The following is a 22,500-nucleotide window of genomic DNA, read 5'->3' on the forward strand; positions in this document are numbered from 1 at the left end:
CAAGCACACTGACGTTAACAACCGGCACAATGTCCGTATAGGGAGCGTAAGATGCTCTGTGGTGAAACACGGGGGTCACAGCAAAAGAGCAGGACAGTAACGACAAATAAAATGAGATTTTTAAATAGTGGACCCAAAAAAGATATTACTAACACCATCCACCTCCCAAAACACCCGGAGTGAAGCCACTAAGGCACAAGTGGCCAAAAGAAAGAGTCTTCAAGGGGTGAAAGAGTCTTCTACCCCTTGAAAGAGTCTCCAATAGCAAAGTTGTCAATGCAAGGCCCCTCCCCAAAACGTGAGTGACAGCTAGACCAGATCCAATAGGTGTGTGGATGAAAAATGAATGCTCAGTGATATGAAATATGCATAGGAGCGCCGGATGATTGTGTCCTGGCGCACTTCCATTCATTATCAGAGACGATGGGGGTGTGTGTGTGTATGGGGGGGGGGATTCAACAGCTTTACGGAACAAATGCTCCCATAATGTGATTGGCATAGAACCCCCTGTTTCTGTCTCCCTTCGCCCTCGGCCTGTCTCCGTGTCGGCATCACTCTCCAGCGTACTTTGCCAGGTGTATTCCTTGTGATTTTCCACCCGACAAGTTGCCGCCTCCACGGCTGTGTGGCTTCTATTCCCACGTCCCCCTCCCCCTCCCCCCCCTCCCCCCCCCCCCCCCCAATCCCCCATTGCCTTCTTCAGCTCTATATTCATTGCTCATTCTCAAATAAAGAAGACAATTTCATCATACAAAGTACAGCTCATTAAAAATATAGTGATGCTGAAGTTGTGTGCGTGTGTCTCCCTGTGTGTGTGTGTGTGTGTGTGTGTGTGTGTGTGTGTGTGTGTGTGTGTGTGTGTGTGTGTGTGTGTGTGTGATTGTGCACGGGCGCGCACGCGCGTGTGTGTGTGTGTGTGTAATAGTCTATGAGAGGGACCACAGACAGAAAGAAAGAAAGACAGATAGAGAGATGGGAGGGGGAGTGTGAGTGAGAGACAGCAAGAGTCATGCAGCGAGTGAGAGAAAGCGTGTGTGTGTGTGTATTACGTGTGTGTGTGTGTGTGTGTGTGTGTGTGTGTGTGTGTGTGTGTGTGTGTGTGTGTGTGTGTGTGTGTGTGTGTGTGTGTGTGTGTGTGTGTGTGTGTGTGTACCTCATACCTAGCTAAGTTAAACACCTCCAGATGTGAAGCAAAGAGACAGTGGCCCCTCTGTATGTCAGCAGCACACACACACACACACACACACACACACACACACACACACACACACACACACACACACACACACACACACACACACACACACACACACACACACACACACACACACAAACACACACAGCCAGGTCTGTATCATTGCAACTGTACACACGCACAGTCAATCTGCTTCTTCCCGGACTGCTGTCAGCACCCGCATCTGTCTAACACACACACACACACGCACATGCACACACACAAACTCACACACACACACAGCCGAACTGTTCCCCTCCATTTCAACATGGCCAAATCTACTAATTCTCACTGTCATGGCGGTTGTGCAGTCAGAGTGACGCTATCTTAACCGAAAAAAGGAAACTAGTTTGTTCCCGCAATACCGGAGGTTGAGACCTTTTCCCTTGACGCAAGTTTATTTTTTCCTCGCATGGCGAATGACTGAGTTGAGTGACTCAAGAGCAACTCATGAAATTGTTCTGAAACAGGAGAGGAGGAAATCAGAGGGGAGGGGAGGAGATGAGAGGAAGGCTCACTTGTTCTGCGTTCACCTCGACTCTTCATAGATCTTCATCTTCATCTCCCTCCTTACCCCCCCCCCCAGCCCTCCTCGCCTTGCACGGTTGTCTCCGCCCTTGGCACGTGAGTATGTGTGTGTGTGTACCGTTTTAAGTCGCTTTTGATACGTGTCTAGTAAATGCGCCCTGAATGTATATGTAATTGCAACGCCATCGTAGAAAAAAACGTACTCACTATTGAGGGCATCTTCAGAAACACAAAAAAAACAAAAAACATGCCATCATTCGTTGGGTAAACATTTGTATATCTATTAACCATTTCCCCTATTAACTTGCCTGGAAACATGCCGCTTTAAAACGCAACGCTATGCATGGGCCCCTTATAGGATGTCGTCCCGTTTAAGCTTGTTTGCATATATAATATGAGGAGGGGGAAGCAATTCGTCTGGGCTTAGAGGATAACATCAGCTGTTCGTATTGGAACGACAAGTTGACAAGTGACGCAGAGGAGAGGGGAGGAGAGGAGGGGAGATGGGAGGGGAGGAGGGGAGAGGTGAGGAGAGGAGAGGAGACGAGAGGAGGGGAGAGGAGAGGAGAGGAGAGGAGAGGAGAGGAGGGGAGAGGAGAGGAAAGGAGAGGAGGGGAGATGGGAGGGGAGGAGGGGAGAGGTGAGGAGGGGAGAGGAGACGAGAGGAGAGGAGGGGAGGAGAGGAGGGGAGAGGTGAGGAGGGGAGAGGAGACGAGAGGAGAGGAGGGGAGGAGAGGAGGGGAGATGGGAGGGGAGGAGGGGAGAGGAGGGGAGACGAGAGGAGAGGAGGGGAGAGGAGGGGAGGAGAGGAGGGGAGATGGGAGGGGAGGAGGGGAGAGGAGAGGAGAGGAGGGGAGGAGAGGAGGGGAGATGGGAGGAGAGGAGACGAGGAGAGGAGGAGAGGAGAGGAAAGGAGAGGAGGGGAGGGGAGAGGAGAGGAGAGGAGGGGAGGAGAGGAGGAGAGGAGAGGAGGGGAGAGGAGAGGAGAGGAGGGGAGGAGAGGAGGTGAGGAGGGGAGAGGAGAGGAGAGGAGAGGAGAGGAGGGGAGATGGGAGGGGAAAGGTGAGGAGAGGAGAGGAGAGGAGAGGAGAGGAGAGGAGAGGAGAGGAGAGGAGAGGAGAGGAGGGGAGAGGAGAGGAGAGGAGGGGAGAGGAGAGGAGAGGAGAGGAGAGGAGAGGAGAGGAGAGGAGAGGAGAGGAGAGGAGAGGAGAGGAGCGGGGAGGAGAGGAGATGGGAGGAATACTCTGCTGATACTTCACCTGGACTCTGCATAGCCTCCCTCCTTACCCCCCTCCGTCCCTCCTCCTTCCTGTCTCTCCTAAAAACACCCCTCTTATGCACATATTGTTTGTTGTACGTCCCGGCACTTAAAAATAGTTCTTAGCGTAGCATCTAATCCTAGCTATCTTAGTTGTATACGGGGAATGGGTTAATCTCGTAATTGGAAGTGCTTGGCACTTGTTCTATGAACATCCTTTCATCCTCTTACTGTACCGACAGCAATATATTGTTGTGTCTCTTACTTCTGACAAATGTATTTATGGTAAGTCGCTTTGGATGAAAGCGTCTGCTAAATGCCCTAAATGTAAATTTAAATGAGGAGAGAGAGGAGAGAGAGGAGAGGGGGGAGGGAGTGGGAGGGAGAGGAGGAGAAGAGAGGAGATGAGAGGCAGGAGATGAGGCAACCGTACACTCAAAATGGGGAGGGTAGGAGGGGAGAGGAGGGGAGGGGGAAAAAAAGTGGAGAGGAGAAAGGAGAAGTGATGAATTGCTTTTTCTCCTAAGGACAGGTGGGCTATTCAGAACGAAAAAAGCGCATGCAGTCTAAGGTCAAGCGTCCGGCACCAGACAATGTGTGGGTCCTTCTAACGGAGTGTGTTTTTGAAACACATTCATAAGAATAAGGGTAGTAGCATTCATGTCAATCTGTTTCTGAGTAACAACCACATGCAGATTGGTCGTCGCTTTCATATCAATGTGTTTTTTCTGTATGAATGTTTTTGTCGTTTCGTTTTCGTTTTACAGTTCTGACTCGATTCATCTCCCCGCTTTAGTCGGAAGCGCTTGCGTGATTAAATCAGGGCTGTTTTCTTGAGTCTAAAAAGCCGCACTCGCAACCCTTTCAGAGTGGCCCTGAGTCGCGACAGCCGTGTGAAACTTAGCGGCTTTATTACGCTCTTATTTGATTTGAGCTCAGCGATTCAGAGCTTAGATTCCGTTAGGAACGTGAGGGGACTATGAAATCCATTCCCCTCCCTCCCCGGAACCCCCATGTGTGTCTATGACTCTCGCCCTCTCACTCCTTCTCTCCTTCTCTCCCCCTTTCTCCCTCTGTTTGCCTTCTCCTTCTTCCGCTCCTTTGTTTTTTTTACTTTCCATTCTTTCCTTTCCAAGTCCTGACTTTTATCTCAATGTTCGACCTCCGATTCTTCTTCCTCCACTTCTGTTTCTTGCCATGCCCCTCTCTCTCTCTCTACTCACTGCTCTCTCTCTCTCTCTCTCTCTCTCTCTCTCTCTCTCTCTCTCTCTCTCTCTCTCTCTCTCTCTCTCTCTCTCTCTCTACTCACTGCTCTCTCTCTCTCTCTCTCTCTCTCTCTCTCTCTCTCTCTCTCTCTCTCTCTCTACTCACTGCTCTCTCTCTCTCTCTCTCTCTCTCTCTCTCTCTCTCTCTCTCTCTCTCTCTCTCTCTCTCTCTCTCTCTCTCTCTCTCTCTCTCTCTCTACTCACTGCTCTCTCTCTCTCTCTCTCTCACTACTCACTGCTCTCTCTCTCTCTACTCACTGCTCTCTCTCTCTCTCTCTCTCCACTCACTGCTCTCTCTCTCGCGCACTCTCTCTCTCTGCTCATTGCCCTTTCTATCTGCTTAGTGCGCTCTCTCTCTCTTTTCTCATTTCTCTCTCTCTTTGCTCATTGCTCTCTCTCGCACTCTCTCTCCTCATTGCTCCCTCTCTCTCCTACTCAGTATATGATTCCTCCATCAGGCCAAACAATGATGTGTGTGTGTGTGTGTGTGTGTGTGTGTGTGTGTGTGTGTGTGTGTGTGTGTGTGTGTGTGTGCGTGTGTGTGTGAGTGTGTGAGTGTGTGTGAGTGTGTGAATGCATGACAGAGACAGCAAGATGGACAGCAAGATGGATAAACTGTGATAAACTGTGTGTAGGGTTTCAATGTAGTTCTTGAAACAAGCTAGTTTGCTTGCTTGCCTGAGAGCATATATCAAATGCTTACACATGTGAGGTTGTGTGCTTTTATTTGGGTGTTTGTGAGGGCGTGTGTGTGTGTCTATGCATGTGCGTGCGTTTGTGTGCACCCGAGTTGTCTGTTGATAAACACTGCTATCTTTATGTCTCAGCGTGTATGTCTCAGCGTGTATGTCTCAGCGTGTTTGGGAGGCACCAAATACTAGAGATCACTTTGTGAAAAATGGATAGCAGCAAAACAATGACCACTGCCAGAAGCAATCACCACAACAGCGGTCTGGGGAGGAATCACAAATCTTTCCCAGCGTGGGGCGGCAGTCACGAGCATTTAGTAATAACACTCTGTTCTTCCTGCAACTAGGAAATTGCAAAATCCTTCACTGGGCGATGGTGATATTTTAAGGTCTTCAACTCTCGCCTTCGATCAAAAAAACAACAACAGAAAAAAAAACATCTCCCTCCCTCCAGCGCCCCACAGACTACAACGAGACATAAAAAGTATGTGTGTGTGTGTGTGTGTGCGTGTGTGAGACACTGTGAGGAGCCAGGCAGCCGTGCAGCCACGGCTCTCTACTCAGGCAGGGAGTGAGACATCCCTAAGCACACACAGAGATATCCAATTATGGGGAGCGCCGGGGAGGGGGGGGGGGGGGGAATCACGGCTCCTTCGATAGCGGCGCGCTACGTTCCACCAGCCGAGGACTGATTGACTTCCCTATTGATTGGCTCCACTGTTCGTTAGCTTTGGCTCGTTGAGCGCAATTGTCGCTAAATGGCTTCCCGGTGAATAAAAGTGGAGGAGCAAAAAAAATAAAAAAATGGCTTTTTTTTGGTCAGGGGTTTTGCTTCGTTTTATTCTTTTGTAGGGCCCTGTCATTCAAAGCCTTCCACCGCTGAGTCTGATGGGGCTAAATATAAAACCCACAGGGGGAATGAGTAAGGAGCCCTTGTTATGTCGTTGCACTGCTGTGTCAGGGATCGTGTTTGAGTACGCCCACATACAGGGCTAAACTGGTAAAGCGCACACACACACACACACACACACACACTATGGGAGAGGACACACACACACACACACACTATGTGAGACGACACACACACACACACACACACTGAAACAAGTGCAAACAAACACACACACACGCTAATACACACACAGCAACCGTGCGCTTCCTCTCTCACAGTGCGGCGTGTGTCTGCGATCTGATGCAGTCCTGACCAATGGGCGTGGCCAACGGCGTCCCGTGTGTCACCTGTAGTGTCTGAAGATCTCCTCCTCCACCTCGGTGATGAAGTGACACTTGGTGCAGGAGAACTCCCGCTCGCCGCCGCCGTCCCTCTCCCCCGCCGTCGCGCCGTCCTCGGCCTTGACCCTCCGCGGTGGCGGCGACGCCCCCTTCAGGCTGCTCAGCGAATGGCAGCCCTCGTAGTGCTGGAGCAGGACGTCGATGTCGGCCGTGGCGTAGGCACACTGGTCGCACAGGTGGGTGACGCCTGGGGGACGGAGAGACCACCACGCTGTTGTTGTCGTTGAACTCTTTGAGCTTTGGCTGTTAAGCATTTTACCTTTTGGTTGTTTAGTGTTTCCTTGTTTTGTCAGAGAGTGGAATCAAACCCAGACCCCTTTAATGCTTAGAGTGGGATAGTGTCCTACTGCTAACTTATAATTAAAAGCGAAACCACCGCGATAAAAGTACTTTGAGGGAAACCTAATGGCCCATCTCATTAATTACCTTGCGTGACTTCAGGATGGGCTGGAGGGTGGTTGGAGGGGTGAAACACCGGTGGGGGGGTGGGGGTGGCGTTGGGCGACGTCACCATCCCCGGTTTCCCCGCCATGGCGCCGTCCCCCGTCAGCTTGGAGCAACACTTGGGGCAGGAGGGCTTGCAGCAGGCGAAGGGGTGGGACACCTTGGGAGAGGACACAGTGTCGTCAGGACCGAAGCTCACCATTGACTTATCAATACGTTAATACGCGTCGTCACAGCGTCGTCAGCACTGTAGCTCAACATGAAGTTACTAATACATGAATATGCCATCGCCTACAGCACGTCTTTTTCTGCAGTTTTTTCACATCCACAGTACAAAACACAAACCGTTTTTTTTCGCTGTTTGCAAAGAAGTTTTCCTCCCTGAAGGGGGGTTAACTTGAGACTTGTTCAAAAAAATATAGTAACAACAACATCTCAGGGGCAAAGGAACACTCTTACAGAGAGTGAGAGAGCGGGATCAAGAGAGAGCGAGAGATTCAGAGAGAGCGAGATATAGAGAGAGCGAGAGATACAGAGAGCGAGAATGAGGGAGCGAGATCAAGAGAGAGCGACAGATAGAGAGAGCGAGAATGACAGAGCGAGAGCGAGAAAGCAAGGGCAAGATAGAGAGCGAGAGCGAGCGAGAGAAAGAGAAAGCGAGAGCGAGAGCGAGAGCAAGAGCGAACGAGACTAGCAATGAGCAACGAGTAAAGACAATGGTGGACCGAATGTGGGCGGGGTCAAAGACAAAAACCAAAACAACAACACACGACACACAACGCAGAGGCCTGCGGTGGGCGGTGGGCGGGGGGGGGGGGGGGGATGGGGGCTGGGTTGGTGGTTAGCGGCGCTGCCCTCACCTCTCCCAAGTGTTTGTGGGGCTGGCAGAGCCCCTGGGGGCAGTAGAGACAGTGCTGGATGCAGCAGCGGTGGATGCTGTGGCTGTGCTGGTAGTGTAGCAGCAGGGGAGCCACCACGATCACCTCGGCGCTGTGGGCCATGGAGTAGCGGAAGTCACACAGCTGGCAGTTGTAGCTGGTCACCACCGCTTCCGGGTCGCTGCCGGACGGATCTGGAATACAGAGGGGGGGGGGGGGGGGGGGGGGTCGAGGAGTTAGAAGGGTTTCAGAAAGGGTCTTGCTGTGATCCGACTTTTAGAGCGGTTTAATTTTGGGTGGTTGTTTTTTGTGCTTGATTCTGTTTGCTAATTGTCCATTGTTTCCTTTTTGATGAATGCATTTTTAATTCCGGGCGTCATTGGTATTTGCTGCCTTTTGCCTGCTGTGTTTGTCCTTTTGTATTTGTTGTCGAGTAATTATTTAAAAAAAATCAGAAAGAAATTAGAAGAGAAAAGGATTTAGCACAGAGCCATGATCAGAACCAATTATTAGCTGTAATTTGCACGAGAGGAGAATGTTAAGCAAGGGAGTCTGTCGTTCCCTGAAGAAATCAGAGAGGAAAAGTTGTTCAAGAAAGTACGGAACTACGGCAAAACTTAACGAGCAGGGAGGTCATGTGACCCCCAGATTGCATGCAGTTGTCAACGGAAACCGATCTTTGAGGAAGGAACCAAGGAGTGCTTGTTTGGATGACGGGGTTATGCGCTAAGCCGAGGTCCTCCACCCCTACTGTAGCCCCATTTGAGTGCATTGTACCAGAGTTGTAGAACTAACTACGGGCCATGTGTTATCATCAGATAGTTGGGCAATGAACTGTGTGCATGTAGCCGTCAGCAAAGGAACACGAGTTGTCTTAAAGAGGAGGCCGTATAAGCGTGTAGTACAGCGTAGAATTAAAGATGGAGCTGGGAGATCGGCTTGTTCCTCCAAGGCTTGGAGAGGTCTGGTGAGGTTAGAAAGCCTTTTTTTCTGTACATCGACGGGAGAAAGAAAGTGAGCTATACTTTTCGAGAACCAAGTCTTGCGTATAACATTCAGGGTCTACTAGAAGATAAAAAAGGACGAAACAATGAAACAAGAGTCGTTTTTAACTATTTAGTAATACTTAATACTTAATCAGCAGATGCTTCAATAGAACCCATCTCTGGACTGAGATGCAGGCATGGGTAAGGCGTCATGCTCAAGGCTGCCTAGTGGTAGACTGTGAACATTGAGGCCTAAGCCTATGGCGTTCGCTGTGATGAAGATAGCAGAAGAGATACATGCGTCAACATAAATCCTGTGGGTAGGTTACCTTGGTTCACGTTGGACGACGGGTCTTTCCGGCTCTTGAAGGCGCCGTGGTCTCTCTCGTCTCCGTCTCTCCTCCCTCCCCTCTCCCTCTCCCTCTCCAGCCCCCCGTGGTTGGAGTGTCTGGGGCTCAGAGCCCCCCCCGGGCTCGTCCTGTGTCTCTGCTCGTAGTGCTCCAGGAGCTTCCCGGCACCCCCGGCCCACTCGCAGCTCCAGCTACAGAACTTGCACCAATAGTAGGCCATGACGCCGCCCCGGCCCGCCTCCCCCGACCAGCCCGGCGAATCGGAGACGCCCCTGACCGGGATGAAGTACCCGGCCAGCGAATCGTCTTCCGCCCTCACTGCGGTGCGCTCCACGCCGTCCAGGAGCAGGCCCCGGTCCTTGGTGTGGAGCTCGTGGCTCACCAGGCTGTGATTGGCCAGCGGGTGCGGTGTTGGGGGCGGGGTTTTGACCTTGTTTGGGTGCGAGGTCATGAAATGCTGCTCGAGTTCCAGGGAGCTGCTGCCCATGTACGTGAAGTTGCAGAATTTGCAGCGGAAGTATTTAGTGTTGCCCTGGCAATCGGGCGTCTTGCGTCCGATCCCGATGAGGGTTCCGCCCAGCGTCACCTACAGGAAGAGGAAGACGCGTCCGAAGTTAGCGTACACACGGGGAGAAACGCGTAGGCGGTTGTGGACGACTTAGATCGTACTCCAACCGACTTCGGCCAACGAATTGGGTCAGCAAAGAAATGCATCTGGTGAATTGACAACACTGTTGGTGAATCCAAATTTGTAGTGATTCCAAGTGCACTAGTGCGGAGGCTGTTCAAAATGTGCCTGTTTGAAAGAGGCAGACTGCCTGGCCGCTGGTATCGCTACCTGTAGCTTTGACTAGACTACACCCGCCATGAGTGCGGTCGATCGGGTGAAACGGCGGTCGAGTTAATGCAGACATTCATACAGACACACCTCTAATTATAGTTGTACAAATATACGCTGTTAAGTGGACGACTTTCTAAAGCTACAACGCAAGTGCATGACCTTTCAAAATGGCTGCCCCAATGGGAATCAAACCGCTAAGTCGTGTTAGACAAGAGCACAAGCAAATTAAATGTGATGTTTTTTAATCACAAACAAAGGAAACACAAGATCCAACAAATGATATCAATGCTTCTGAAACCATCCAACTTCTAAAAGTAGTAATTAAAACTTCATCTAACACTTAAAGAGTGTTTGAGTGTCCTTGTTTTTAAGTGACCGAAACATCAGTGCAACTTCCATTATCTTACTGACAAATCATACTTTGGCTCTCAAAGAGGGGGAAATAGCAACAGCGGCCATCGGCCAAAACCTAGCATCCAAAACAAAGCATGTCTGTGCATGTGTATTGTAATTAAGTCAACCAAATGGCCACTCCGCACGCTTAGATCAGAGCAAGGCTTGTCAAGCTCGCTTTGTAACCTCGTTTGAACCCAGGTCCCATAGTTGGTTTTTGAGTGGGAATACTAATTAAAAACCGATCTACGAGTTGTTTACCCTTTGAAATGTAGTATTATAATAAGGAATATAGTGCTGTGGAGGATAATGCCAGGGTTTGGGCTAGTTTTAACATTAAGTACAAAGAGCTGTTTCTTCTTTATTGTGACATTTGGGTTTTGCTTTTTTTTCACCCCGCTGCTTTTCTTTTGTGTTTTTTGTTCCTGAGGGATTTGGTTTGGATTCTTAGACGTAATATAACTACAGTTGGTCTAAAAGAGCAGAGATGAAGGGGATGATAAATTAGGACAGAGGAGCCAACGAAGAATGGAACCGGGAAAAAGAGCAACTGAAAGAATACGAGTCAAGCGAGGGAGGGAGAGAGAGATAAAAATAGAGAACAAAAGTGTAAAGCAGGGAATGGAGGGAAACAAAAGGGTAGAAAAAAAGGAGGGATAAAAATACAGTTAAACGCGTCTGACATCTGTTTGACCAGCCTTCATAACAACCAATTACAACTACCGGTAAACTACTGGTTCTCTCTCCCTCCCTCTTCCTCCCACCCTCCCTCTCTTTCTCTCCCTCCCTCCCTCCCTCCCTCCCTCCCTCCCTCCCTCTATTGCCGTGTCCCACCCTCTGTCTAGATCTCCTCCCCTCCCCTCATTTCCTACTCACTTTTTTCTATACCTGCGATCTCATTGGCTCACAAGGTGTCTCGCACTAGCGAATGACAGCATGGAATTTTCCTGAATGTGGGCGGCGGAGGGGAAAACGGAGAGAGCGAGTGAAAAAAGAGGAATAGAGAACCCTTTCATTCGATTTTTTGCACTTTCACTTTTTCTTCGTAATGACGACTTAAGCCCACTGGATTTACTATTTCTGACTCAATGTATGCGTAATCTGTGCTTGTGCACGTGTGTGTGTGTGTGTTTGTGTGCGTGTGTGTGTGAAAGCGCATGTCTGTGTCCATTACGTGACATACGCCCATTAAAGGCTGCTGTTTTAAATGAAATGAAACTCCTTGACTACGCCTGTCTCGCACACGCACACGCACCCACACACACACACACACACCAGAAGTTTATTAGATCATCTTGTTTAAATCTTCCAGACAAAACTGCACTGTTCATGTCCACGCATAAAGTCCTGGACCTTGAGCCAAATGGTAACAAGCGAAGGGGGTGAGAGCCTGCTTTAAAGACGGCAGAGAGCGAGGGAATCGGCTGTAATTACAGCGTTCGTGATACAGATCAAGACAAGCATTGTATTTCTTTTTTTCTATTCAGCATGCGTGTTTTGACTTACTTTTTATGTGTTTTACTAGGAGTGCTCCAATTAAAGAGAGAGGCTGGGGAGGGCTAACTGTGCTGCTGTTCAGTGGCGCGGCCCGTGGCCGGTCGATATAATGTAATTACAATGACAGCCCCCCCCCCCCCCCCCCCCCCCCCCATAAAGAAAATGGAAATAGTTTGCAAGACAAAGTTTGTAAAATAAATACTTATCAGCCAACCTTTGTACTAACGCAACATGTCCACTCCGTCAAAGCCTTCGTTGTCTAGAGTTCATTTACTGACTCTTTTATGTATAATGCACGAAATAAAGCGGGTATATTTTATATGGAATTCAGAGGGTTTGGATCATGCCATTTAATTAACATAACTTCTCTTAAGGACATGCTGTTCACTGTAAACAGCAAGCAACAGCTGTACTGAGCGTGCACGTGTGTGCGTGCACGTGCACAGTCCGTCTGTGTTCCAGGTGCCCAATTTGTCAGTCCGTCTGTTCCTATCCGTCTGTCCGTCTATAAAGGTTTCTAACACATGACGCCCAATGTATTGGGCAAGCAAACACACAAACACACAATATCACCCACACACACACCCACACACACACCACATCGTTTACAGCTTGTTCAACCCATAAATTACTCACTTCAGTTATGAGGCTGGATTTACAGGCTTATGAAAACAAGTTATGATTACAACACATTCTAATGGTTAATACCAGCGCACTCCAGCAATATAAGCGCTGTTTGAATCCATTACTGTCACTCTGCAATAATCACTTCAATTACCATCAGAACAATGGGCACGGCAGCCATCTTGATTATTTGCCCAAACATGGGTTTGTGGTGGTTCAGATGCAACAGTGCAGTGCAACATTAGCCCCAACACAGCAACAACTGTGTGTCAGACGCAAAGACCCTGGGCAATGCTGGGGAGCAGAGCGTGCATAAATCTATGCAGGAGAACACTCAAAGTGGCTATTATCGCACATGACCGCCTTTATTAATGAGCATATCTCAAATCAGACCGACTAATTGTGCAGCCTTGGTTGAAGGTAAACATGTGATAATGTCCGTCTATGAATCACTTTTGATGCAAATTCATATTTATGCATCTGTGTTTATGATGAGTTAAACTGAGGGAAATAAAATGTTGATTTATCCTGGATTAAAACGATTTGTCTTTATTGATGTAACCATTCTACATCCCCCCCACACACAAACACACACACACACACAGACACACACACAAACGCACACACAATGGTGTTCAAGGTGAAATCAAAGTGGATGACAGCTACAGCAGTAGACTCTGCTGCTTAACACTGGACAGCACAACGCTACACACTGGTATACACCCTGCTCCCTTCCACACACAGACACTTCCTCATAAACACACACAGACACACACCTGCTTAGACTTGGTGTTTAGCTAGTATCCTGATCCAAAAGAGGTGGGTTCAAAAGAGAAAACGTTCAAGATCAAAATGAATTCACGTCATTTTAAATGCTTTTTCCCCTCAATATTATTTTTCTAAAATATGAAAGACTCAAAACAAAACACTTAAAAGAAATGTGAGAGGGCGTTTTGCGGCCACATCACTCTGAACACAGCATCCGCAACTTTGGGGTTTGGTAATATTTTATTTAGATACAGCTGCCATCTTGTCTGTGACGTTTAAATCCTTAAAAAGCTGCCGGCTGTAGACATTAGCTTCAAGGTTCCCGCGACAGCAGTGAACTGAATCATTCATGGTGGCTGCCCCTTCGGTTTAGAGCTGCTTGCACAAGGCCTTAGAAATTAAGTCCCTTGTATCTCTCTGTGAATTCAGAGGATTAGCTAACACAACGCCACAAACGCAGGTCGACTTTCTAGCCGCCCCTCTCCATATCTCTGCATCCCTCCATCCCGATCTCTCTCTCCATCCATCCCTCTTACTCTCCCCCTCCGTTCATACCACCACCAAAAAAAACGGAAAACACGCTCCCACCTCCCAAAAATCTTCTGTGCTGATGGCTCTGAACTAGAGTTTGTGTCCTGTTATAAATACCTTGGCCTCTGGTTGGATTCATCCCTCTCATTTACCACTCATATCAAGCACCTACAGTCTAAAGTCGAAGCTTGTCTGGGCTTCCTTTATCGCAATAAGGCCTCCTTCACTCGTGCAGCCAAACATATGCTCGTCAAAATGACCCTCCTACCCATATTCGACTATGGCGACTCCATCTACAGAATGGCATCTCACTCCACTCTCAGTAAATTGGACCCACTCCACCATTCCGCCGTTCGCTTTGCCACTGGGGCTCCATTCACCACTCACCACTGCAACCTATATAACCTGGTAGACTGGACTTCCCTTCACACCAGACTATCTACAAAACCATTCTTGGCATTACACCTCTCTACCTCTCTTCCCTTCTGCATCTCTCCCACCCTGCCCGCAATTTAAGGTCCAATGCATTCATCAACCTCTCCATCCCCAAAGTCTGCACCGTCTTCGGACGCAGTGCCTTCCGGTTCGCTGCAGCCTGTGACTGGAGCACCCTACAAAACACCCTTAAACGTTCTGTCTTCACCTCTCCCTCTGTCTTCAAACAAAATGCAACGAATCAAAGTTGACTCCCGCACTTGCTAAATAGGCCTTCTTGTCATGCCCTACTGATTAACTGTTTTATTGTATTGTATTGTATTGTATTATATTGTATTGTTCTAACTGTGTAATTTATATAACCTTGTTTTCACTTTTGGCACTCCCCTCCCACTTCCCCTTAAAGAGCTTCTAGCTCTTTTCAGGCTGCACTTGGAAATAATAATTTTGTTCTTAATTTGCTTGCCTGGGTAAATAAAGGTTAATAATAATTCCTCCCTCTATCCCATCCTTCCTGATTTCTCCCTCTCTCATCCATCCATCCTCTTTCTCTCTCTCTCCATTTATCCTTATTTTTCACTCCATCCCTCCTTCGCCTTTCTCACCCATCAATCCCAATCTCTCTTCCCCATCCTCCATCCTTCCCCTCCCTCCCTCTTTCTCTCACACTCTCTCTCTCTCTCTCTCACTCTCACTCTCACTCTCTCTCTCTCTCTCTCTCTCTCTCTCTCTCTCTCTCTCTCCCCTCTCTCTCTCTCTCTCTCTCTCTCTCTCTCTCTCTCTCTCTCTCTCTCTCTCTCTCTCACTCTCTCTCTCTCTCTCTCTCTCTCTCTCTCTCCTCTCTCTCTCTCTCTCTCTCTCTCTCTCTCTCTCTCTCTCTCTCTCTCACTCTCTCTCTCTCTCTCTCTCTCTCTCTCTTTCTCCATCCAACCCATCTTTTTCACTCCATCCCTCCTTCTTCATCTAACCTTCCCGCTCCCTCCCTCCCTCCCTCCCTCCCTCCCTCCCTCCCTCCCCCTCTCTCTCACCTGTACATCGTACGTCCCGTTCATCATGGCCGCCCGGTGCTGCTGCCCGTATGCCTCGTGCCTCGTCTTCCCCGTGTCTTTGGCTTGGATCCTCTGGGCCTGGCCCGCCTGGAGATCTGGGAACACACACACACACACACACACACACACACACACACACACACACACAGACACACACACACACACACACACACACACACACACACACACACACACACAAACAAAGACGTCAGAGAAAGGCTGTGCTCCAATACCATCTTGGTAACTTGTTCCGTTCCTATCGCTCATTCAATCTTCCCTTGAGGAAGCAGGAGGAAAGCAGCAGCGAGGAAGCCATTACAAAACTATTTCCTCCTTCCTTCCTTCTTTCCTTCATATTGTTTGTTCGCTAAGCCTTTGAAGAGACCAGCACTAGCAGGTTTGGCGGTGTTGAAAAGAGATGGTTAAGCCGACTAGGTGGCGTTTAAAGGGGGGATTGGACGCGGGCGAATCCCGACCGTTGGACCGGCTTTTCTAAGCATTGTGTCACACAGCAATCTCCAGTAAACTTCCTGCGTAGGATACCATGATTTAAGTCCGGGGGCCGCTTCAACGGCCGAGAAGATTAAGGAAAGGCGAGGAGGGGAGCCCGACTCGCTACGGAATGACAGCGAGATAGAACATAGCCAAGGTCACAGCGCTTAGAAGAACACTTTATCCTGGAGTACTCTTTGGGAGTGTTTAGTTCAAGAGGATACCCGGCGACCTAGCAAGAGGAATGAAGGACACATCCATATTACCCAGGCAAGGATTCAATGGGATAATGATACAATTAAGTTAATCCTGGACAGAGGGGGGGAACGTTTGGATTCCACTTAAGTACCATTACCATTAAGCTCATTATGTTAAACTCTGCAGGTATCGTCGCTAAGCTCATGTAAGGAGAGCAGTACAAATGTTGAGCCAATTTAATATCAGGTTAAGGAATGACGAATTATGTTATTACGAGCCACACATTTAATAATATAATGTATGATTAAATTTGATGCCGTCTTAATGCCTTAAAGCACGAATATCTTGTCTTATCTTAGTGCTAGCACAAACTAAGATCAATATCCGTTAATATCAGTTGATAACAAAGCTGTTAATACTGCCTATATCAATTATTTCTCACTGTTTAATATCTCAATATAAACCAATTCTCATTATCAATAAGTTCTCAATAGCTATCAGTTCTCAATAGAGATCAGTTATCAACAGCGAGCAACAATCCACATCAATCAGTTATCAACAGCGATCAGCTATCCACATTAATCAATCATCAACAGCGATCAGTTATCCACATCAATCAGTTAGTAATCAGTAATCAACAGCGATCAGTTATCCACATCGATCAGTTAGTAATCAGTAATCAATAGCGATCAGTTATCCCCATCGATCAGTTATGCCATTGATCAGTTATCCAATCGATCAGTTATCCCATCAATCAGTTATCCCCATCGATCAGTTATCAATAGTGATCAGTTATCCCCCTCGATCAGTTATCCCCATGGATCAGTTATCCCCATGGATCAGTTATCAACAGTGATCAGTCTTCCCCATTGATCAGTTATCCCCATCGATCAGTCATCCCCTTCGATCAGTTATCCCCCTTGATCAGTTATCCCCATGGATCAATTATCAACAGCGATCAGTCTTCCCCATGGATCAGTTATCCCCATGGATCAGCTATCCCCATCGAACAATTATCCCCCTCGATCAGTTATCCCCCTCAATCAGTTATCCCCCTCAATCAGTTATCCCCCTCGATCAGTTACCCCACTCGATCAGTTATCCCCCTCGATCAGAACTTACCCTTCTCGATCAGTTATCCCCATGGATCAGTTACCCCCCTCGATCAGTTACCCTCCTCGATCAGTTATCCCCATGGATCAGTTATCCCCCTCGATAAGTTACCCCCCACGATCAGTTATCCCCCTCGATCAGTTATCCCCCTCGATCAGTAGCCCCCCTCGATCAGTTACCCCCCTCGATCAGTTACCCCCCTCGATCAGTTACCCCCCTCGATCAGTTACCCCCCTCGATAAGTTACCCCCCTCGATCAGTTATGCCCATGGATCAGTTACCCTCCGCGATCAGTTATCCCCATGGATCAGTTATCCCCATGGATCAGTTATCCCCCTCGATAAGTTACCCTCCGCGATCAGTTATCCCCAATGGATCAGTTACCCCCCTCGATCAGTTACCCACATCGATCAGTTACCCACATCGATCAGTTATCCCCATCGATCAGTTACCCCCCTCGATCAGTTACCCCCATAGATCAGTTATCCCCATCGATCAGTTACCCCCATCGATCAGTTACCCCCATCGATCAGTTACCCCCCTCGATCAGTTATCAGCGGCCGGGAGCTCCACCTACCGGGCAGGGTGATCTGGGGCGCCATGTTGTGCAGGGCCAGGATGTGAGTGTCCAGCGCCGCATCCTGCCGCGTGCGGTTGTGCAGGCCCAGGTGGTACTTCCTGAAGTGCTTCACCAGGTCGGCGGGGTCGTTGCCGTAGTAACCGTAGCCGCACACGTTGCACTTGAAGTCCTGCAGCTTGGGCGACGGGCTGGCCGAGAGGGGCGGAGTCTCCGCCGTGGGCCCGCCCTCGCCGCCGGCCGTCTCCCGCGACGACAGCTGAGGCTGGGGCGGGAGGAGGAGGAGGTGGTGGTGGTGGTGCTGGGCGGCCAGGCGCTCCCTCCCTCCTCCTCCGTCTCCCCCCTCCTCGTCCTCGCCCGCCTCCCTCTCTAGGTCCTTCCGGTCGCCCTCGCCCTCGGGCTCCGATTGGCCGCGGTCTGTCCGTCGGTCCGTCTGCTTGGCGCCGCCCGCTCCCTTCCGCCCGGCGTGGCGGCGGTTGTAGCGGTCGTCGCGCACCCCCACCGACGACGGCGAGACGGAGGAGGAGGAGACGCACTCGCTCCCGACCTCTTCCTCCTCCTCCTCCTCTTCCTCCTCCTCCTCTTCGTCGTCGCCCTCCCCCCGGTCGCCGCGCGTCCGCCCCGACGACTCGGGCTCCGAGGGTCGGATGATCCTGTCGGCCTCGGCTCCAACGCGGCCCTCCTCCTCCCCTTCGTCTTCCTCCTCTCCTCCTCCTCCTCCTCCTCCGCCTCCTGCTGCTGCTCTTCCTCCCGCCGTCGTCGGCCTCCTCCTCCTCCCCTCCTCTTCCTCCTCCTCCTCGCCTCCCACGCTCCGGATCGGGGGATTCTTTTTCCTCACCATCTCTGGAGGAAGGAGAAGGGAAGGGGAAAAGGGGAGAGAGGGGGAGAGAGGGGGAGAGAGGGGGAGAGATAGGGACATGTTTTAGTGCTGCTGCAAACTGTAAACACTTCCTTCCATCTGCAGTTTATCTGCCATGAAGTTTGGAGTAAAGGTGCAGTAAAACGTGTATCTGTGGACCCAACCCAGTGAGCGAAAAGAGGAGAAAAACAGCAAAATGCATCTTCTGCTATTCAAACAGAAAACACGCCCTTCAATCTGAACTCTACCTCAGATTGAGACATTTGATAAGTCTTTCAGATACCATATGGGCTACTTTTGATATTTATGGATTTAATTCAATTGATAGTGGGATGAAAAGTTACATTTATGGACCAGAAGTAACAGAATGAGAACATAAAGAATCGGAGAGCAGCTTCCTGTAGTGGAGCTGGGGAGACTTACGAGGTGACCAGGGCATCGTCATAATGTGCTGCTTATTACGAACGTGCACGCCACACATGCACGTGCGCGCACACTGCGCTCTGACAGTGATGTGCACGGCCGGGCGGCTTTTGATCCAATTTACAGAGCGCTTTGAACGGCGAAAATTGGTGACGCTTGTCGGCCGCAAGGAAGAGAAGAAAAAAAAGGTCCTCAAAGAATAACCGTCTTCGCAAATCAGAACCATCACTGCTGTCGTGAGCGTTTTGGAAAGGGGCGAAGGACACAGACCAATACAGAGAGACAGAGACCGAGAGAGAGACAGGGACGGAGACAGAAACAGAGACAGAGAGAGAGAGAGAGAGACTGAGAAAGACAGGTGAGAGAGCGAGAACGGGAGGAAGAGACAGGGAGTGACAGACAGACCTACAGAGACGGACAGACAGAGAGAGGGAGGGAGAGGGAGAAAGAGAAACAGACAGAGACAAACAGAGAAAGAGAGACAGAGAGACAGAGAGAAAGAGAAACAGAGAGAAAGAGAAAGAATGACAGATAGTCTGCGAGTGAGCAAGAGAGAGAGAGAGCGACAGAGAGAGAGAGAGACAGAGAGAAAAAAGAATGGGAGGAAGACAGACAGAGTGAAATAGAAACAGAGAGACAGAGAGAGAGAGCGCCACAGCATGAGAGATTGGGTGAAAGATAGAGCGGATCTATATGAGCTTTAAAGTTGTTTTTTCTTTCCCCTTTTTTTTTCTTTGAAAACAGTTAGTGCCTCTTTTTATCGTTATGGAAACCATTTGTGAGAATCTTCAACACACAACCACATCAAACACACACACGTCATATCAGAGAGACAGACATAGCGGGGCCACAGAGAGAGAGAGAGAGAGAGGCAAAGAGAGAGAGAGACAGAGGAGGTGGGGGCAGAGAGAGGAGGAGACAGAAAGGGGGGGGGGGGGGGGTGACAGAGGAAAAGTAGTACATCCAGAACACAAACATAACATAAAACCAGACACTTCAGACGGTCCCAGCAGAACTACAAAGTCTGGGGACCGGTTCCCCATCAGTGTTCATTAGCTACCTCCACTCTTCCTTTTGGCTCTCCTTCTAAAACAGTCTTCCAGGCATCCCGTCCTTTCATTTGTGACCTCCATTTCGGAGTTGGTTTTGGTGTGTTGCATTTTTCATGTCTTATCTCCCCATTACGTCCATAAGCCTAGTGATCCTTCTCCAGCCTCTGTTGGGTTACTTTGATTTCCCCCCCACTGTCCTGTCCTCTCATTGTCTCTCTCCCCCATTTTTCTCTCTATATCTCTCTCCCCATCTCTCTCTATGTCCCTCTCTCTCCTGCTCTATATCGCTCTCTCTCCCCCATCTCCCTCTCTCTGTCTCGCTCTCTCTCTCCCCCGACTCTTTCATTCTTAATCAGCCATTAATAATTACCGTTAGCATCATTAGCATCACTGTGATCAGCAATCAGTTTCTTTTTCTACTTTATTACCTATTTATCTTGCGCGCCTACTCTCCCTCTCCCCCCAGTCTCTCGTCCCTCTCTCGCTCCCCGTTTCCCTCTCCCTCGCTCGTCCGCTCATAATCGCCACATAAAGCCATCAAATAACTCGGCATATGGTTTATGTTAAACCATAATCTCTCCATTGTTTGAAAAGCGGACAATTGTGGTCGCTCCGTTTGAATCCAGAACGAGTGCATGTGTGCGGGTGTGTGTCAGTGTGCATGTGCGCATGCTTTCCTGTTTGCATGCAAATGTGGTTATTTGTCGGCGCTTAGTTCATCGTCATCTGTAAACCCAGAGACTGATAGAGGGATACTGTGTGTGTGTGTGTGTGTGTGTGTGTGTGTGTGTGTGTGTGTGTGTGTGTGTGTGTGTGTGTGTGTGTGTGTGTGTGTGTGTGTGTGTGTGTGTGTGTGTGTGTGTGACTCTCTGTGTGTTTCTGTGTGTGTGTACTGGCAAACGCAACGTCTATGCCACAGACGCCTCAAAGAATCCGAATCTGATAACTCTTATAATCAAAGAAAGATGATCGTAAGTATTGTGCCTGTCTGTATGTGTGCACTCATCAGTTTGTGTGCATGTGTTTGCACTGCATGCGCGTCTTTGGCATATGCGTGTATGGGTGTGTGTGTGTGCATGTGTGCACTCACGAAAGAGTGGTTGTGTGATCACGAGTGGGTGTGTTCCTGTGTGTGTTCGGAGTGCGCGCGCGCGTGTGTGTGTGTGTGTGTGTTCCTGTCAATGTGTGCGCTTGTGTTCCTGCGCGCGCGCGTGTGTGTGTGTATGTGTGTGTGTGTATGTGTGTGTGTGTATGTGTGTGTGTGTGTGTGTGTGTGTGTGTGTGTGCGTGTGTGTGCATGTGTGTGTGTATCTACACAATGCAGGTATTTGTGTGTAAGAGAAACCGAGATGAGAGCAAAGAGAAATCTGTTCACACATAATATTAAAATATCTGCTCTAAATGCATTAGCCCCGGCTTCCAGGATGCAGCAGATGACGCGCTACAAGACCGCGACAGAATCCCCTTTCAGAAGACTACGGCGTGGCAACCAAAGACTGGACACACCCATGCTCCCTTCGAGAAAAGACAACTGTAAATTGACTAGAAAAAATATGACTATGCTGAACACATGATAAATAATAATAACTATGACATAATGGCAATTTTGTAAGGAAAAAGTCATTTATAAATAAATACATGGATAACTTATGAATGAATAAATGAATTAATAATACTGATATGAATTGTGACATTCATAACATGAATAAGATATAGGTGATTTGGCAAGGAAAAGTAAGAATACAATTAGAAAACATAATTAAATATGTAGGCCTACATGATTAATAAAATGAATTCTACAACAACCGTTACCCTTTATAACATAATCATAAGAAACCATTGCATGATATGATTTAGGTAAACATAATACAAACATGTCCTGTGACACCACAGCATTGTATTATAGATGGGATTCTGGTCTAAGTGTCTGGGGCGAGAGACATCCCTTGTTTACGTAGAGCAATTTGGAAACATAAAAGCATTTTAGGTTTACTGGTTAAAATAAAAACACGCACATCCACTAAGCGAAGCGTGGGAAATTTGTTGATAATGATCAACTCATTGCACAGACAGAACAAACAGACACATATAAATGACAGAGAGAGAGAGAGAGAGAGAGAGAGAGAGAGAGAGAGAGAGAGAGAAAATGATAAGCGACTAGAGAAGAGGCTAGTGTGCATATGAGTCTATATGCGTATCCATGTCGTAGATAAACCTAATTATCTTTATTCTGCCGTTTTAGCATTCCATAGCCTTTGTTAACCCCCCACGCCTTCCTCGGGCCCTCTCTGGCGCGCTCTACGTCAGTCCCTCTCTCTCACGGGCAAACTACTATTAAAATTAAGCAATTTATGTCTGCAAGGGCCCACGCCTAGACCAGCCTAGGAACCGTGTGTGTGTGTGTGTGTGTGTGTGTGTGTGTGTGTGTGTGTGTGTGTGTGTGTGTGTGTGTGTGTGTGTGTGTGTGTGTGTGTGTGTGTGTGTGTGTGTGTGTGTGTGTGTGTGTGTGTGTGTGTGTGTGGAGGGGGGGGGTGCATGTGTGTGTACAAGTGTGTGTTACGCAGAGGAAAATCTCATTTGACATTCACCACACCCAGTCAAGAATCCATCATCCTCGTCCGTGCATGTGCGACACACACACACGCGCACACACACACACACACACACACACACTCACGCACAGTGGAAAACTACAGATGAATGTGGTGGGAAGCCAGTCTATG

The 22,500-nt window shown here is 48.9% G+C and overlaps 1 protein-coding gene across 2 annotated transcripts in view; it reads right to left on the reverse strand.

Moving 5' to 3' along the window:
- Positions 1-22,500, reverse strand: part of trps1 (trichorhinophalangeal syndrome I) — a 112,475-nt gene that overhangs the window by 40,473 nt on the left and 49,502 nt on the right. For both annotated transcript variants that reach the window (XM_030348088.1, XM_030348089.1), the window contains exons 3-8: positions 17,444-18,286; positions 15,043-15,158; positions 8,905-9,511; positions 7,572-7,783; positions 6,694-6,871; positions 6,214-6,454 (exon numbers count right to left, since the gene is read on the reverse strand). In XM_030348088.1, coding sequence (XP_030203948.1) covers positions 6,214-6,454; positions 6,694-6,871; positions 7,572-7,783; positions 8,905-9,511; positions 15,043-15,158; positions 17,444-18,286 — 2,197 coding nt within the window. The remainder of the gene's footprint in view (positions 1-6,213; positions 6,455-6,693; positions 6,872-7,571; positions 7,784-8,904; positions 9,512-15,042; positions 15,159-17,443; positions 18,287-22,500) is intronic.

Source organism: Gadus morhua, chromosome 22 (assembly GCF_902167405.1).
Source record: "Gadus morhua chromosome 22, gadMor3.0, whole genome shotgun sequence".
NCBI lineage: Eukaryota > Metazoa > Chordata > Actinopteri > Gadiformes > Gadidae > Gadus > Gadus morhua.